The sequence below is a fragment of the Dama dama genome, chromosome 24, assembly GCF_033118175.1.
Source record: "Dama dama isolate Ldn47 chromosome 24, ASM3311817v1, whole genome shotgun sequence".
NCBI lineage: Eukaryota > Metazoa > Chordata > Mammalia > Artiodactyla > Cervidae > Dama > Dama dama.
The window spans coordinates 7647110-7663472 of record NC_083704.1 but is presented as its reverse complement, the minus strand read 5'-3'; the positions used below and the strand labels follow the sequence as shown (position 1 = coordinate 7663472).

Genomic DNA, 16363 nt, shown 5'->3' with positions numbered 1-16363 from the left:
TCCTGCGTTAGCCGGCAGATTCTTTACCGCTAGCTCCACCTGGGAAGCCCCTGTCAGTGCTAGTGCTGTGCAAACCAGGCAGTGTTATGAGTTTTCCCATCCTCTGGTTGACTCAGAGGAACTCAGTGGTGAAATCTGCAGCAAACCCAGCTCCCTTGGCCATTTGTTCTTGATATTAGAATAATTTCCCATAATTTAGTGCACATCCCATCATAAAGAGGTCTAGGTTGGCTTATGACTTATGCTGAAGTGATACCATTCATCTTAATTTGAAAACAAAATAATGTGACTTCTTCAGAAAAGAATTGAAAGTGATTTTACAAATACATAAAATATGTTGAAATAGATTAGGAAATCATGATAAAAGGAAATAGAAGGTGAGAAAATTTAAAATAAAGCTAAAGTTAGTTGTTGTTGTTTAGTCACTCAGTTGTGTCTGACTCTTTGTGACCCCGTGGACAGGCTCCTCTGTCCATGGGATTTCCCAGGTAAGAATATGAGGTGGTTGCCATTTCCTACTCCTGGGGATCTTCCTGACCCAGGGATTGAACCTCTCTCTCCTGCATTGGCAGACAAATTCTTTACCGCTGAGCTACCCGGGAAGCCCATACCTATTTTACATACATCCAAAACATTACAGAAGATACATATCACATACTGTTGTTAATAGTTTCATACTAGTTTTGGAGGAGAAAGTAGAATTTACCTCTGTTTCTTAACATCCAAAGAAAAGAGGCAAAGCCAGTCAGTTATGAGATTCCTGGGACCCATCAGCTGCAATCTGGAGAAGGCCAGCTTTCTCAGTCCTTGTCAGAAGCTGAGATTTTCTATCATGGGTGGTGTATCCAATGCGCTTTTTTCTAAACCATGATGTTTCACTGTAAAACACTGTAAGGTAAATGTATGAGACTGAAGAACAATACATTGAAAACATTTTTCTGAATGTCTAGTTTGATTTAAGTGTAAATTTTAGAGCACTGAGTGGAGAGATGGGTTTACCTGTTCTTCAGGGAATTCTACGTGACGGGAGCGTTTGCTTCTCTTTGGTGATTCTTAGCCCTTCCACGTCCTGATGTACACAGAAAATGATAATATTTGCCACCGTAAACTTATGCTAGGGGATTGCCTGTAGTTGAAAGAGATCCGGTGGCCCCCAAGGTCCCCTGGCCCCTGACCCTTCCAGCTGAGTGAAACCACATTCCTAATTCTTCTGTGATGTGTGTGCCCTGAACACCCATTGGGAAGTTTGGATTCTAATTCATAAGTTCTTTCAAAATGTCTATATTGAGTTTAATTTTCTGTTACCTTTTCTTTTTTATATATAGATGATAGGCTGTATATAGTTATGGAACTTATAGAAGGGGCCCCTCTTGGAGAGCATTTCAGTTCTTTGAAGGAAAAACGACATCATTTTGCTGAAGAGAGACTATGGAAAATATTTATACAGGTATTGTTCATCTTCATTAACTTTTCCTATAAAACAGTAAAGGTCTCAGCTGATTCCTCAGAGGTGTGTGTGGTGGTTGTGAGTGGCTGTCTGTCTGTATATATCAAGGAAATAACCTTAGTTTGTTGTTTGCTGTTTGCAGCTGTGCCTGGCTCTTCGGTACTTGCACAAGGAGAAGAGGATCATCCATAGAGACCTGACGCCAAACAACATCATGCTGGGGGACAAGGACAGAGTGACTGTCAGTAAGTATAAAATCGGAAGGTTTCAGCTTGAGAGTCTCTGAATAGTATTCTAGGGCAGAGTTGTTGGACAGAACTTCCCACATTGATAGGTGCGTTATCCATCTGTGTGGTCCAGTCCAGCAGCCACTGGCCACGTGTGGCTGTTGGGCACTTGAAATGTCACAGTAGTGACTGAGGGTATGAATTTTAAATTCTACTAACTTTTAGTTAATTTAAGTATCCCTATGTGGACTTGTGCATACTATAGTGGACAGTAACTAGTGAAGTTCTTGATGTTCTTCAAGTTCTCAGTATGAGAGAATAAAATACTCTTAGAATGCTAGAGCCTTTAATTCCTAAATCAATGATTTCTAGGGTTTTTTTCTTTCTGTAGAACACTTCTTCATCAACAAGGGCTTTTATGACTACCACATGAACACACTATTGTACTGTTTTGATATAGTCTGTGACGTGGGTGACCAATATACATATCAAGGACTGTAAAAAATCTAGCCACTTGTATACTTCAACATGTTTACTTTATATCACAGTATCTTCAAATGTTGCAGGTTATCTGAATGTTATATAAATTTTTGCAGTGAGAAAGTTAGTTTTTTTCCCCATAGTTGTATATTTCTCAATCATAAAATGAGCTTTTTAGCTTAGAATGATATATTAGCTTTCCCCTGTCCTCTTCACTCATGAACACTAGCTACTCTAGTGGTTCGCCCACTACAAGTAGGGAGAAATAGCTAAATCAGTGTTCTGCAAGTATTTGTGATAGTAACCTTCCATTAGTAAATTCTTTTGATAACACACTGCCAATATATTTATTATTGTTGTATTGTTGTTCAGTAACTGTCGTGTCTGACTTTTTGCGACCCCATGGACTAAAGAACGTCAGGTTCCTCTGTCCTCCGCTATCTCCCAGAGTTTACTTAAATTCATGTCCATTGAGTCGGTGATGGTATTAATATATGACCATCACTAGTAATTGCCGTCCACTCTTCTGCAGTAGTATACTGGATGCCTTCTGACCTGGGGGTCTCATCTTCCAGCATCGTATCTTTTTGCCTTGTCATACTGTCCAGCCAGAGTGGGTTGCCATTTCCTTCTCCAGTGGACAGCATTTTGTCTGTCCACACTCTTCAATGTGACCCATCCATCTTGGTGACTCCTGGCCTCCTAGCTTCATTCAGTTATGCCAGCACCTTTGCCATGACAAGGCTGTGATCCATGAAGGGGCAATATATGTATGCTTATTTATAAATGCTATACACATATCACTGTATATATAGTACATGAAGTCAACAGAAATAACATGCAAAGGGGTGCATTAAAATTCAAGATAGAGATTTTGATATTTCCCCCACCCCCACCGCCTAGTGGATTGCCTTAGGCACCCAACGTAGGAGATCCTCTCCTAAATTTTACTGATGTGAAAGACATTTGTGCATGCCTGCATGCATGTGTGCTAAGTTGCTTCAGTTGTGTCCAACTCTTTGCAACCTTTGGATTGAGCCTGCCAAGCTCCTCTGTCCATGGGATTCTCCAGGCAAGAAAACTGAAGTGGGTTGCCATGCCCTCCTTCAGGGTATTTTCCTGACCCAGGAATTGAACCTGTGTCTCCTACATTGGCAGGAGGGTTCTAAACCTGAAAGAGATTTGACAACATTTTAAAGCTGAGTCTCTTAGTTTGGGAAGAATCTGATTCCTCACGAAGGCAACTTCAAATGTAGGCTTTTACCATAACCACATCCTCAGTAACAACGATTAGATTCACTGTCCAGATTTTTTTTTTTGATAGAACATGCTATATTAGTTTTAAAAAATACCCAAACAGAAGGTCTATCAAAATCTTCAGTGCAAAGTTACTTGGTGATATTTCAAGACAGTGCTTTGTAATATATGTGATGAGGTCAAATAATTGTGACTGTCTTGGATACACATTTAATTTACTTAATCATTAGAAGTTAATTATAATTTTGTTTATCATAACCTTTTTTACTTTTTTTCTTTTTATGAATTGTACTTGTGTTTCCTTAAGAATTTTTTTTAGATCTTCCTTGGTGGCTCAGACAGTAAGGTATCTGCCTACGATGCGGGACGCCCAGGTTCAATCCCTGGGTTGGGAAGATCTGCTGGAGAAGGAAATGGCAACCCGCTCTAGTATTCTTGCCTGGAAAATCCCATGGATGGAGGAGCCTGGTAGGCTACAGTCCATGGGGTTGCAAAGAGTTGCATACGACTGAGCCACTTCACTTCTTCTTTAAGAATTTTTACTATTTAAAGTTTGTATGCTTGTATATATTTTAATTTATAAATTAATAAGGATTATTATACGACTGAGCCACTTCACTTCTTCTTTAAGAATTTTTACTATTTAAAGTTTGTATGCTTGTATATATTTTAATTTATAAATTAATAAGGATTATTATAAATTGTGTGTTTGAATTTCATCACAAATAGTATCTATATATATATTTTAAATACTATTAAACAGATGTTTAATGGTTTAGTAGATCTATTTAATTTTCCTAAAGGTGATTTTTCAGACCATATTTTCTGAGTCTAGCCAACGCTATGTCCCATTTTCTTACATTTAAATACATTGAGGTTCATCTTTTATTGTAGTAGTCTGATTTATTTTCTGTCTAAACTTATTTCAAGTAATTCTTATATTTACATTCTTTAACCAGTACCACACATCAAAATGGTTTACAAAATAAGATAATGCTAAAAATCTTATAAAGAAAAACCTATCCCTTTGCAACCCTAAGTTCCAGTTCCTTAAAACAACCGCTTTTCATTCTTTTTTAGCTCTATTTTCTGGTATTTGGTTTTCCCTTGGCTTCCTTGGTGGCTCAGTCAATAATCTGCCTGCAATGTGGGAGACCTGGGTTGGATCCCTGTGTTGGGAAGATCCCCTGGAGAAGAAGACGGCTACTCACTCCAGTGTTCTTGCCTGGAAAATCCTATGGACAGAGGAACCTGGTGGGCTACAGTCCATGGGGTACAAAGAGTCAGACATGACTGACTGACTGTCACTCTGATAGTTGAGGATTCAATTTTCTTGCTTTCTCTTCTTTCCCACCTGCCATCCTGCAATATATTTATAGCACAGTGTTAAAGTGAAAGTTGCTCAGTCATGTCTGACTCTTTGTGACCCTATAGACTGTAGCCCACCAGGCTCCTCTGTCCATGGAATTCTCCAAGCAGGAATACTGGAGTGGGTTGCCATTCCCTTCTCCAATTTATGGAACAACTGGGGGTTAAATCAGTATTCAGTATTTACATTATTACTACTGTGTAACTATTGTTCAATGTTGATTACTTCTCCTTCCTTATAGGCCTTTTGTTTTCCTTAGAGTTAATAATTGCCTTCTTTTTTTTTTTTTAAATTTTCCTAGTTTTCTGTGTACTTCTATTTCTTCTTCCCAGATCTTCTAAAAGGAATATAAAAGTCCTCTTTGTCTATTTTCCACATGGTCAGACAAGACAGTTACTCTGTTTTTTTTTTTTTTTTTCCCTTGGATACTCATTTTCTGTAGTTGTCTGTTGTAACATAGACCGAGTTTGACTTTAGGTCTGTTATACAGCTGTTGTCCTGGAACTTTCATGCTCTTTTTTTTTTTTAATTTGGCTACACTGTACAGCTTGTGAGATCTGTTCCCTGACCAGGGATTGAATCTGGGCCACTGCAGTGAAAGCACTGAACCCTAATCACTAGACCGCCAGGGGACTCCCTCCTCCTTTTCTGGTTGGAGCCTCTATTTCCTACATCCTCTGGACTTCTTTTTCTAACTCCCCTATTTTGCCAAAGTGTATCTTTTAGTACTTTACTAAGAAAGAGTGCTTTGGAAATGATCATTTTTATTTTTTTTAAATTTCTGATTAAAAACTTTTGGAGATAAAAGTGGCATATACATTCTTTTAGTGTCAGGTGAACAACATAATGATTTGATATTTGTATACATTATAAAATGATCATCACAATAAGCCAAGTTAATATCCATCATGTTACATAGTTGATTTTTTTCTCTTGTGTTGAGAACCTTTTAAGATCTACTCTCAGCAACTTTCAAATATGCAATACAGTATTATTAACTATAGTCACCATGCTGTATATGACATCCCCAGGACTTATTTGTGTTAGAACTGGAAGTTTGTATTTTGACCCCCTTCACCCACTTCTCCCACTCCTTATCCTCTGCCTTTGGCAGCCACTAGTCTGTTCTCTGTATCTATGAGCTTGATTTGTTTTTGTTTTTTACAGTCCACATGTAAGTAAGATTATGCAGTATGTCTTTCTCTGTCTGATTTATTTCACGTAGTATAATGCCCTCAAGGTCCATCCATGTTATTGAAAATGGCAAGATTTCAGTCTTTTTTATGACTGAACTGTATGTATATGTATGTATGTATGTGTGTGTATGTATATATGAATAAAGTATATGTATATACTTATGAGGGCTTCCCAGGTGGCGCTAGTGGTAAAGAACCCATTTGCCAATGCAGGAAACATGAAAGACTTGGGTTTAATCCCTGGGTCAGGAAGATCCTCTGGAGGAGGGCATGGCAACCTGCTTCAGTATTCTTGCCCGAGGAATCCCATGGACAGGGGAGCCTAGTGGGTTACATTCCACAGGATCATGAAGAGACACAACTGAAGCGACTGAGCATGCATATGCATGTACTTAGGAAAAAATATATGTATATTTAGACACATATACACACACATACAATAGGTTGAGTGTTGGGAGAAATATCAATAACCTCAGATATGCAGATGACATCATCCTTATGGCAGAAAGTGAAGAAGAACTAAAGAGCCTCTTGATGAAAGTGAAAGAGGAGAGTGAAAAAGTTGGCTTAAAGCTCAACATTCAGAAAACTAAGATCATGGCATCTGGTCCCATCACCTCATGGCAAAGAGATGGGGAAACAGTGGAAACAGTGGCTGACTTTATTTTTGGGGGCTCCATAATCATTGCAGATGGTGATTGAAACCATGAAATTAAAAGATGCTTACTCCTTAGAAGGAAAGTTATGACCAATCTAGACAGCATACTAAAAAGCAGAGACATTACTTTGTCAACAAAGGTCCATCTAGTCAAGGCTATGGTTTTTCCAGTGGTCATGTATGGATGTGAGAGTTGGACTATAAAGAAAGCTGAGTGTAGAAAAATTGATGCTTTTGAACTGTGATGTTGGAGAAGACTCTTGAGAGTCCCTTGCACTGCGAGGAGATCCAACCAGTCCATCCTAAAGGAGATCAGTCTTGGGTGTTCATTGGAGGGACTGATGTTGAAGCTGAAACTCCAATACTTTGGCCACCTGATGTGAAGAGCTGACTCATTTGCAAAGACCCTGATGCTGGGAAAGATTAAGGGCAGGAGAAGGGGATGACAGAGGATGAGATGGTTGGATGGTATCACCAACTCAATGGACATGAGTTTGGGTAAACTCCGGGAGTTTGTGATGGAGGCCTGGCATACTGTGGTTCATGGGGTTACAAAGAGTCGGACACGACTGAGCGACTGAACTGAACTGAATTGAACTGAGTCATCCCAGGCCATAAAATGACTGACAAGAATCTTGAAGAAAGGCAGATTTCCATACAAATATATAGCCTTTCATTAACATAGATTAGGAGAACAATGTATGAGTATAACGTACTGGTTTGTCAAGTCAGTTCTGAGCCTTTAGGTGGAATTGACTTGAAGACAGAATCTAGGGTAAATACATAGTACATTAACATAGCTTAAGACAAACATTTCCATAAGATAAATGCATTGTTTAGTTCAAGGTTTGAGGAAAGTTCAGGTGGAACCAGGTGTCATGGCAACACAGAATTTCAAGAGCAACCTCTTTTTAAATTTGTATAGAGAAGGGGAAAAAATAGAACATATTTTTCTCCTTCCTCCTGCCACTTAAGAGAGAGATAAAAATGATGTCTGACACTTGCAGCTTATTTACCCCATTTGGAGACCCCTGTCCTTCCTGCCTGTTACCCTCTCAAAAGCCTTTATGAAAAACCAGATTATGTACTGGCTTTTATGCCTGGTAGGAGTTTGGTCTTTATTCTTCGTATCTATCAGAAGCCTTTGAGGAATTTTAACCTCTAAGTAGTGATACTGGTTTAGGTTTTTCAAAGATTGTAGCGCTGGTTTGGAGAATTATGTTTTGGAGGGTAGTTATGGATGTGGGGAACTATAGGAAGTATAGTTAAGTAGAGTTCAGGAGAGTTCATGGTGGCCTGAACTAGGTGATAGTGGTTGTATTAATTATCCATTGTTGTGTAACCAGTTACCAGAAAACTTAGTGGCTTAAGACAACACACATTTATTTTCTCACCATTTCAAGGGTCGGGAATCCAGCAGCATCCTTGCTGAATGGTTCTGGCTCAGGGTCTCTCATGAGCTTTCATTCAGGCTGTGAGCCAAGGCTGCATCGTTGGAAGTCTTGACTTGGCCTGGGAAAGACAGTGAAAGTCACTCAGTCATATCTGACTCTCTGCAACCCATGGACTTTAGCCTGCCAGGCTCCTCTGCCCATGGAATTCTCCAGGCATTTCTATTGGAGTGGGTAGCTGCTCCCTTTGCAAGGGATCTTCCTGACCCAGGAATCAAACTGGGGTCTCCTGCTTTGCAGGCAGATTCTTTACCAGCTGAGCTACCAAGGAAGCTGCTTGGCCTGGGAGTCCACTTCAAAGAAGGTTCACATGACTGGCAATTAGTTCTGACTTTTGTCTGGAGATTGGTCTCTCATTCACCAGGACCTCTTCTCTCTGTGGCCCTTCAGCAGAATAGCCTGGACTGTTTTACCTAAGTTAGATAAATATTTCTTAACTATAAATTCAAAGTGAAAGTGAAGTCACTCAGTTGTGTCTGACTCTTTGCGACCCCATGGACTGTAACCTACCAGGCTCCTCAGTCCGTGGAATTTTTCAGGTAAGAGTACTGGAGTGGGTTGCCATTTCCTTCTCCAGGGGATCTTCCCAACCCACGGATAGAACCCGAGCCAGGGATTGGACCCAGGTCTCCCACACTGCAGGCAGAGGCTTTACCATCTGAGCCACCAGGGAAGAACTCATAACATCAAAATCATAATATATAAAAGAAAAAATTAATTCATTGAATTTCATTGAAGTTTAAAACTTACAGTCTATGAAAGATATTACTAATAGAATGAAAAGACAAATTGCAGACTGGGAGAAAATATGTGTAGGTCATCTATTTAACAAAGAATTTGTATCAATAATACAAGCAATAAGAAAGCTCAATAATAAGAAAACAAACAACCCAATGGAAAAAAGGGCCAAATTTTGGACAAGCACTTCACTAAAGAAGATACAGAAGATGGCAGAGGAATAGGACAGGGAGACCACTTTCTCCCTGACAAATTCATTGAAAGAACATTTGAACATTGAGCAAATTCCACAAAACAACTCTGAACACTGGCAGAGGACACCAGGCACCCAGAAAGGCAGCCCATTGTCTTCGAAAGGAGGTAGGACAAAATATAGAAGATAAAAAGAGAGACAAAAGAGTTAGGGATGGAGATCCGTCCCAGGGAGGGAGTCGTAAAAGAGAAGTTTCCAAACACCAGGAAACCCTCTCACCAGTGGGTCTATTGGGAGTTTTGGAATCTCAGAGGGCAACATAACCGGGAGGAAAAATACATACATACATACATACATACATACATAGCTAGCTAGCTAGCCCACAGATTGCGTGCCTAATGGCAGTTCTCAGTGGAGAAGTAGTCCAGATGCTTGCATCCACCACCAGCAAGCAGGGGCTGAACAGGGAGGTACAGGCTGCATTGCTTAGGGTAAGGACTGAGCCTGAAAGCCCTGAGGGCAATCTGAGGGAGCTAATGTGAAATAGCAACCCAAACTGTGGGACAGACAGGGAGGGAGAGAGGAAAAAAAAAAGAGAGAGAGCACTTTGCCATGAAAAGCCCTAACCGAAGGCACTGCCAGCCCCACACACAGAACAAAGGACTGAGTGAATACCAGAGGAGAGCTAGCTGACTGTGGACCAGCCCATCCCCTGCCAGAGGCAGGGAGGCAGGCGGGTGACAGCTAGAGCTGGAAAGGGGCAAACTCAGCCCCAGAGATGGCATCCTCCACCAAACTGTGAGCAGGCTCCCAGGTGCCAACCAGGCCTTCCTGGGATCCTGGACGGATGACATCTGCCGGGAGGGTTGAAGCCAGAGATCAGCTCCCCAGAAGAGACACACGGCACACCTGAGATGGCGCACCCGGGAAACCGAGCGGCTGGGATTGGGGGGGGGGGCGATAAGACGCATCACCAAGCTGGGAGAGTGCGCTCGCCAAGCACCTGGTTGCCTGAGCTCCTCGGACCTGGGAAGGGCACACAACCCAGGGCCCACTTTAGAAAGTTCCTCTGCAGAGCAACCTGAAGCTTGAGCAGTGTAGACAGGGAAAGCACACACGCCGTGAGTGGGGGCAAACCCAGTGTGGCCGGGACACTGCGAGCGCTCCCCACACACGCCAGTGATATTTGTTTGCAGTGTTCCTCCCTCCCTACAGCACATGTGAGCCTAGAAAAGTGACCACCACTGCCTTCTTGTGTCAGGGCGGAAATTAGACACTGAAGAGACCAGCAAACAGAAGAAGCTAAAACAAACAGAGGTCTCACTTTGGAAGTGACAGGTGCAATAGATTAAAACCCTGTAGTTAGCACCAACTACATTGGAAGGGGCCTATAGATCTTGAGAAGTATAAGCTGGATCAAGGAACTATCTGAAACTGGACTGACCCCACACTGCCCACAACAGCTCCAGAGAAATTCCTAGATATATTTTTACTATTATTGTTTAAAATTTTTTTTATTTTTTATTTTTAAGTTCTCTATTACTCCTTTAATTTTCATTTTTATAACCTACTATTATTACCTTGCAAAAAAAGACCCTATTTTTAAAGCAAACTTCATATATATTTTTTATAATTTTTGTGATTTTGTTTTGTTTGTTTTTTTAATATTTATTTTTGAGAGTCTAACCTCTACTCTCTAGATTTTTAATCTTTGCTTTTTGGTATTTGTTATCAATTTTGTGCCTTTAAGAATCCAATCTTCAGTACCCATTTTTATGTAGGAGAGTGATTAGTGGCTTGATTGTCCTCTCCCCCTTTTGACTCTCCTTTTTCTCCCCTAGGTCATCTCTATCTCCTCCCTCCCCCTTCTCTCTTCTACCCAACTCTGTGAATTTCTTTGGGTATTCTGGGATGTGGAGAACACTTAGGGAACTGATTACTGGCTAGATCTGTCTCTCTCCTTTTGAATCCCCCCCCTTCCCCATGTCTCCTCCTACTCACCTCTATCTCCTTCCTCCCTCTTCTCTTCTCTGTGTAACTCCGTGAGCCTCTCTGAGTGTTCCAGGCTGTGGAGAGCATATAGGGAAGTGATTACTGGCTAGCTTGCTGTCTCCCCTTTTGATTCTCCCGCTTCTCCTCCTGGTCACCTCTATCTCCCTCCTCCCTCTTCTCTTCTCCATGTGACTCAGCGAACCTTTCTGGGTGTCCCTCATTGTGGAAAATCTTTTCTCCATTAACCTAGATGTTTTATCATTGGTGCTGTATGGATGGAGAAGTCTTGAGGCTACAGTAAGAATAAGACTGAAAACCAGAGGCAGGAGGCTTAAGTCCAAAACCTGAGAACATCAGAGAACTCCTGACTCGAGGGAACATTAATTAATAAGAGCTCATCCAAAAGCCTCCATACATACACTGAAACCAAGATCCACCCAAGAGCCAACAAGTTCCAGAGCAAGACATACCATAAAAATTCTCCAGAAACACAGGAACATAGCCCTTAGCTTTAGTATACAGGCTGCCCAAAGTCACACCAAACCCATAGACATCTCAAAACGCACTACTGGACACTTCATTGCACTCCAGAGAGAAGAAATCCAGCCCCACCCACCAGAACACTGACGCAAGCTTCCCTAACCAGAAAACCTTGACAAGCTACTCGTCCAACCCCACCCACAGGGAAGAACCTCCACAAGCAAGCTAAACAAGATGAAAAGGCAGAGAAATACTCAGCAGGTAAAGGAACATGATAAATGCCCACCAAACCAAACAAAAGAGGAAGAGATAGGGAGTCTACCTGAAAAAGAATTCAGAATAATGATAGTAAAAATAATACAAAATCTTGAAAACAAAATGGAGTTACAAATAAATACCCTGGGGACAAATATTGAGAAGATGCAAGAAATGTTTAATAAGGACCTAAAAGAAATAAAAAGAGTCAACCAATAATGAATAATGCAATAAATGAGCTAAAAAAAAACACTCTGGAGGGAACCAACTGTAGAATAACTGAGGCAGAAGATAGGATAAGTGAGGTAGAAGATGGAATGGTGGAAATAAATAGAGCAGAAAGGAAAAAAGAATTGAAATTAGGACAACCTCAGAGACCTCTGGGACCATGTCAGATGCCTAACATTCGAATCATAGGAGTCCCAGAAGAAGAAGAAGACAAAAAGAAAGGTCATGAGAAAATAGTTGAGGAGATAATGTTGAAAACATCCCTAAAATTGGGAAGGAAATAGCCACCCAAGTCCAAGAAACCCAGGGAGTCCCAAACAGGATAAACCCAAGGCAAAACACCTGAAGACACATAATAATCAAATTAACAAAGATCAAACACAAAGAACAAATGTTAAAAGCACCAGGGGAAAAACAACAAATAACACACAAGGGGATTCCCATAAGGATAACAGATGATCTTTCAATAGAAACTCTTCAGGCCAGAAGGGATTGGAAGGACATACTTAAAGTGGTGAAAGAGAAAAACCTCCAACCCAGGTTACTGTACCCAGCAAGGATCTCATTCAAATATGAAGGAGAATTCAAAAGCTTTACAGACAAGCAAAAGCTGAGAGAATTCAGCACCACCAAACCAGCTCTTCAACAAATGCTAAAGGATCTTCTCTAGACAGGAAACACTGAAAGGGAGTATAAACTTGAACCCAAAACAACAAAGTAAATGGCGATGGGATCATACTTATCAATAATTACCTTAAATGTAAATGGGTTGAATGCCCCAGTCAAAGACAAAGCCTGGCTGAATGGATAAAAAAACAAGACCCCTATATATGCTCTACAAGAGAGCCGCCTCAAAACAAGGGACACATACAGAATGAAAGTGAAGGGCTGGAAAAAGATATTTCACACAAATGGAGACCATAAGAAAGCAGGAGTAGCAATACTCATATCAGATAAAATAGACTTTGAAATAAAGCTGTGAAAAGAGACAAAAGAGGACACTATATAATGATCAAAGGATCACTCCAAGAAGAAGATACAACAATTATAAATATATCAGCACCCAACATAGGAGCACCACAATATGTAAGGCAAATACTAACAAGTATGAAAGGGGAAATTAACAATAACACAATAATAGTGGGAGACTTTAATACCCCACTCACACCTATGGATAGATCAACTAAACAAAAGCTTTAAATGATACAATGGAGCAGTTAGACTTAATTGATATCTATGGGACATTTAACCCCAAAACAATAAATTTTACCTTTTTCTCAAATGCACACAGAACCTTATCCAGGATAGATCACATCCTGGATCACATAAATCTAGTCTTGGTAAATTCAAAAAAATTGAAATCACTCCAAGCATCTTTTCTGATCACATTGCAGTAAGATTAGATGTCAATTACAGGAGAAAAAACTATTAAAAATTCCAACATATGGAGACTAAATAACATGCTTCTGAATAACCAACAAATCACAGAAGAAATAAAAAAATAAAATATTTATAGAAACAAATGAAAATGAAAACACAACAACCCAAAACCTATGGGACACTGAAAAAGCAGTGCTAAGGGGAAGGTTCATAGCAATACAGGCTTACATTAAGAAACAGGAAAAAATCAAATAAATAACCTAACTCTACATGTAAAGCAACTAGAAAAGGAAGAAATGAAGAACCCCAGGGATAGAAGAAGAAAAGAAATTATAAAAATTAGGGCAGAAATAAATGCAAAAGAAACAAAAGAGATCACAGCAAGAATCAACAAAACTAAAAGCTGGTTCTTTGAGAAGATAAATAAAATTGACAAACTATTAGCCAGACTCATCAAGAAACTCATCAAAAAAGGGAGAATAATCAAATCAACAAAATTAGAAATGAAAATGGAGAGATCACAACAGACACCACGGAAATATAAAGGATCATAAGAGACTACTAACAGCAATTACATGCCAATAAAATGGACAACTTGGAAGAAATGGGCAAATTCTTAGAAAAGTATAACTTTCCAAAATGGAACCAGGAAGAAATAGACAATCTTAACAAACCCATCACGAGCACGGAAATTGAAACTGTAATGAGAAATCTTCCAGCAAACAAAAGCCCAGGACCAGATGGCTTCACAGCTGAATTCTACAAAAAATTTAGAGAAAAACTAATACCTATCCTACTCAAACTCTTCCAGAAAATTACAGAAGAAGGTAAACTTCCAAACTCATTCCATGAGGCCACCATCACCCTAATTCCAAAACCAGACAAAGATGCCACAGAAAAAGAAAACCACAGGCGAACATCACTGATGAACATAGATGCAAAAATCCTTAACAAAATCCTAGCAAACAGAATCCAACAACATATTAAAGAGATCATACACCATGACCAAGTGGGTCTTATCCCAGGGATGTAAGGATTCTTCATCATTCACAAATCAGTCAATGTGATACACCACATTAACAAATTGAAAGATAAAAACCATATGATTATCTCAATAGATGCAGAGAAAGCCTTTGACAAAATTCAACATCCATTTATGATAAAAACCCTCCAGAAAGTAGGAATAGAAGGAACATAACCTCAACATAATAAATGCTATATATGACATACCCACAGCAAACGTTATCCTCAATGGTGGAAATTGAAAGCATTTCCCCTAAGGTCAGAAATAAGAAAAGGGTTCCCACTCTCACCATTACTCTTCAATATAGTTTTGGAAGTTTTGGCCATAGCAATCAGAGCAGTAAAAGAAATAAAAGGAATCCAGATTGGAAAAGAAGAAGTAAAACTCTCACTGTTTGCAGATGACATGATCCTCTACATAGAAAACCCTAAAGACTCTACCAGAAAATTGCTAGAGCTAATCAGTGAATATAGTAAAGTTGCAGGATAGCAGCAGCAGCAGGATATAAAATTAACACACAGAAATCCCTTACATTCCTATACACTAACAATGAGAAAACAGAAAGAGAAATTAAGGAAACAATCCCATTCACCATTGCAACGAAAAGAATAAAATACTTAGGAATAAATCTACCTAAAGAAACAAAAGACCTATATATAGAAAACTATAAAACACTGATGAAAGAAATCGAAGAGGACACAAATAGATGGAGAAATGTACCATGCTCATGGATTGGAAGAATCAACATAGTGAAAATGAGTATACTACCTAAAGCAATCTATAGATTCAATGCAATCCCTATCAAGCTACCAACAGTATTTTTCAGAGATCTAGAACAAATAATTTCACAACTTGTATGGAAATACAAAAAAACCTTGAATAGCCAAAGCAATCTCGAGAAAGAAGAATGGAACTGGAGGAATCAACCTGCCTGACTTCAGGCTATACTACAAAGCTGCAGTCATCAAGACAGTATGGTACTGGCACAAAGACAAATATAGATCAATGGAACAAAATAGAAAGCTCAGAGATAAATCCATGCACCTATGGACACTTTATCTTTGACAAAGGAGGCAAGAATGTACTATGAAGAAAAGACAATCTCTTTAACAATTGGTGCTGGGAAAACTGGTCAACCACTTGTAAAAGAATGAAACTAGAACACTTTCTAATACCATACACAAAAATAAACTCAAAATGGATTAAAGATCTAAATGTAAGACCAGAAACTATAAAATTCCTAGAGGAAAACATAGGCAAAACCCTCTCTGACATAAATCATAGCAGGATCTTCTTTGACTCACCTGCCAGAATAGTGGAAATAAAAGCAAAACTAAACAAATGGGACCTAATGAAACTCAAAAGCTTTTGCACAACGAAGGAAACTATAAGCAAGGTGAAAAGACAGCCTCCAGAATAGGAGAAAATAATAGCAAATGAAGCAACTGACAAAGAATTAATCTAAAAACTATACAAGCAGCTCCTGCAGCTCAATTCCAGAAAAATAAATGACCCATTCAAAAATTGGGCGAAAGAACTAAACAGACATTTCTCCAAAGAAAACATATAGGTGGCTAACAAATACATGCCAATATGCTCAACATCACTCATTATCAGAGAAATGCAAATCAAAACCACAATGAGGTACCATCTCATGCCAGTCAGAATGGCTGCTATCCAAAAGTCTACAAACAATAAATGCTGGAGAGGATGTGGAGAAAAGGGAACCCTCTTACACTGTTGGTGGGAATGCAAACTACAGCCACTATGGAGAACAGTGTGGAGATTCCTTCAAAAACTGGAAACAGAACTGCCATACGACTCAGCAGTCCCTCTGCTGGGCATACACACCGAGGAAACCAGAATTGAAAGAGACACATGTACCCCAATGTTCATTGCAGCACTGTTCACAATAGCCAGGACATGGAAGCAACCTAGATGCCCATTGGCAGATGAATGGATAAGAAAGCTATGGTACATATACACAA

The 16363-nt window shown here is 39.6% G+C and overlaps 1 protein-coding gene across 7 annotated transcripts in view; it reads left to right on the top strand.

Annotated features, from left to right (window-relative positions):
• The window catches only part of NEK10 (NIMA related kinase 10), a 322723-nt gene that overhangs the window by 107458 nt on the left and 198902 nt on the right, over positions 1–16363 (top strand). For all 7 annotated transcript variants that reach the window (XM_061127634.1, XM_061127631.1, XM_061127638.1 and 4 more), the window contains 2 exons: positions 1326–1447; positions 1590–1692. In XM_061127634.1, the coding sequence (XP_060983617.1) occupies positions 1326–1447; positions 1590–1692 (225 nt within the window). The remainder of the gene's footprint in view (positions 1–1325; positions 1448–1589; positions 1693–16363) is intronic.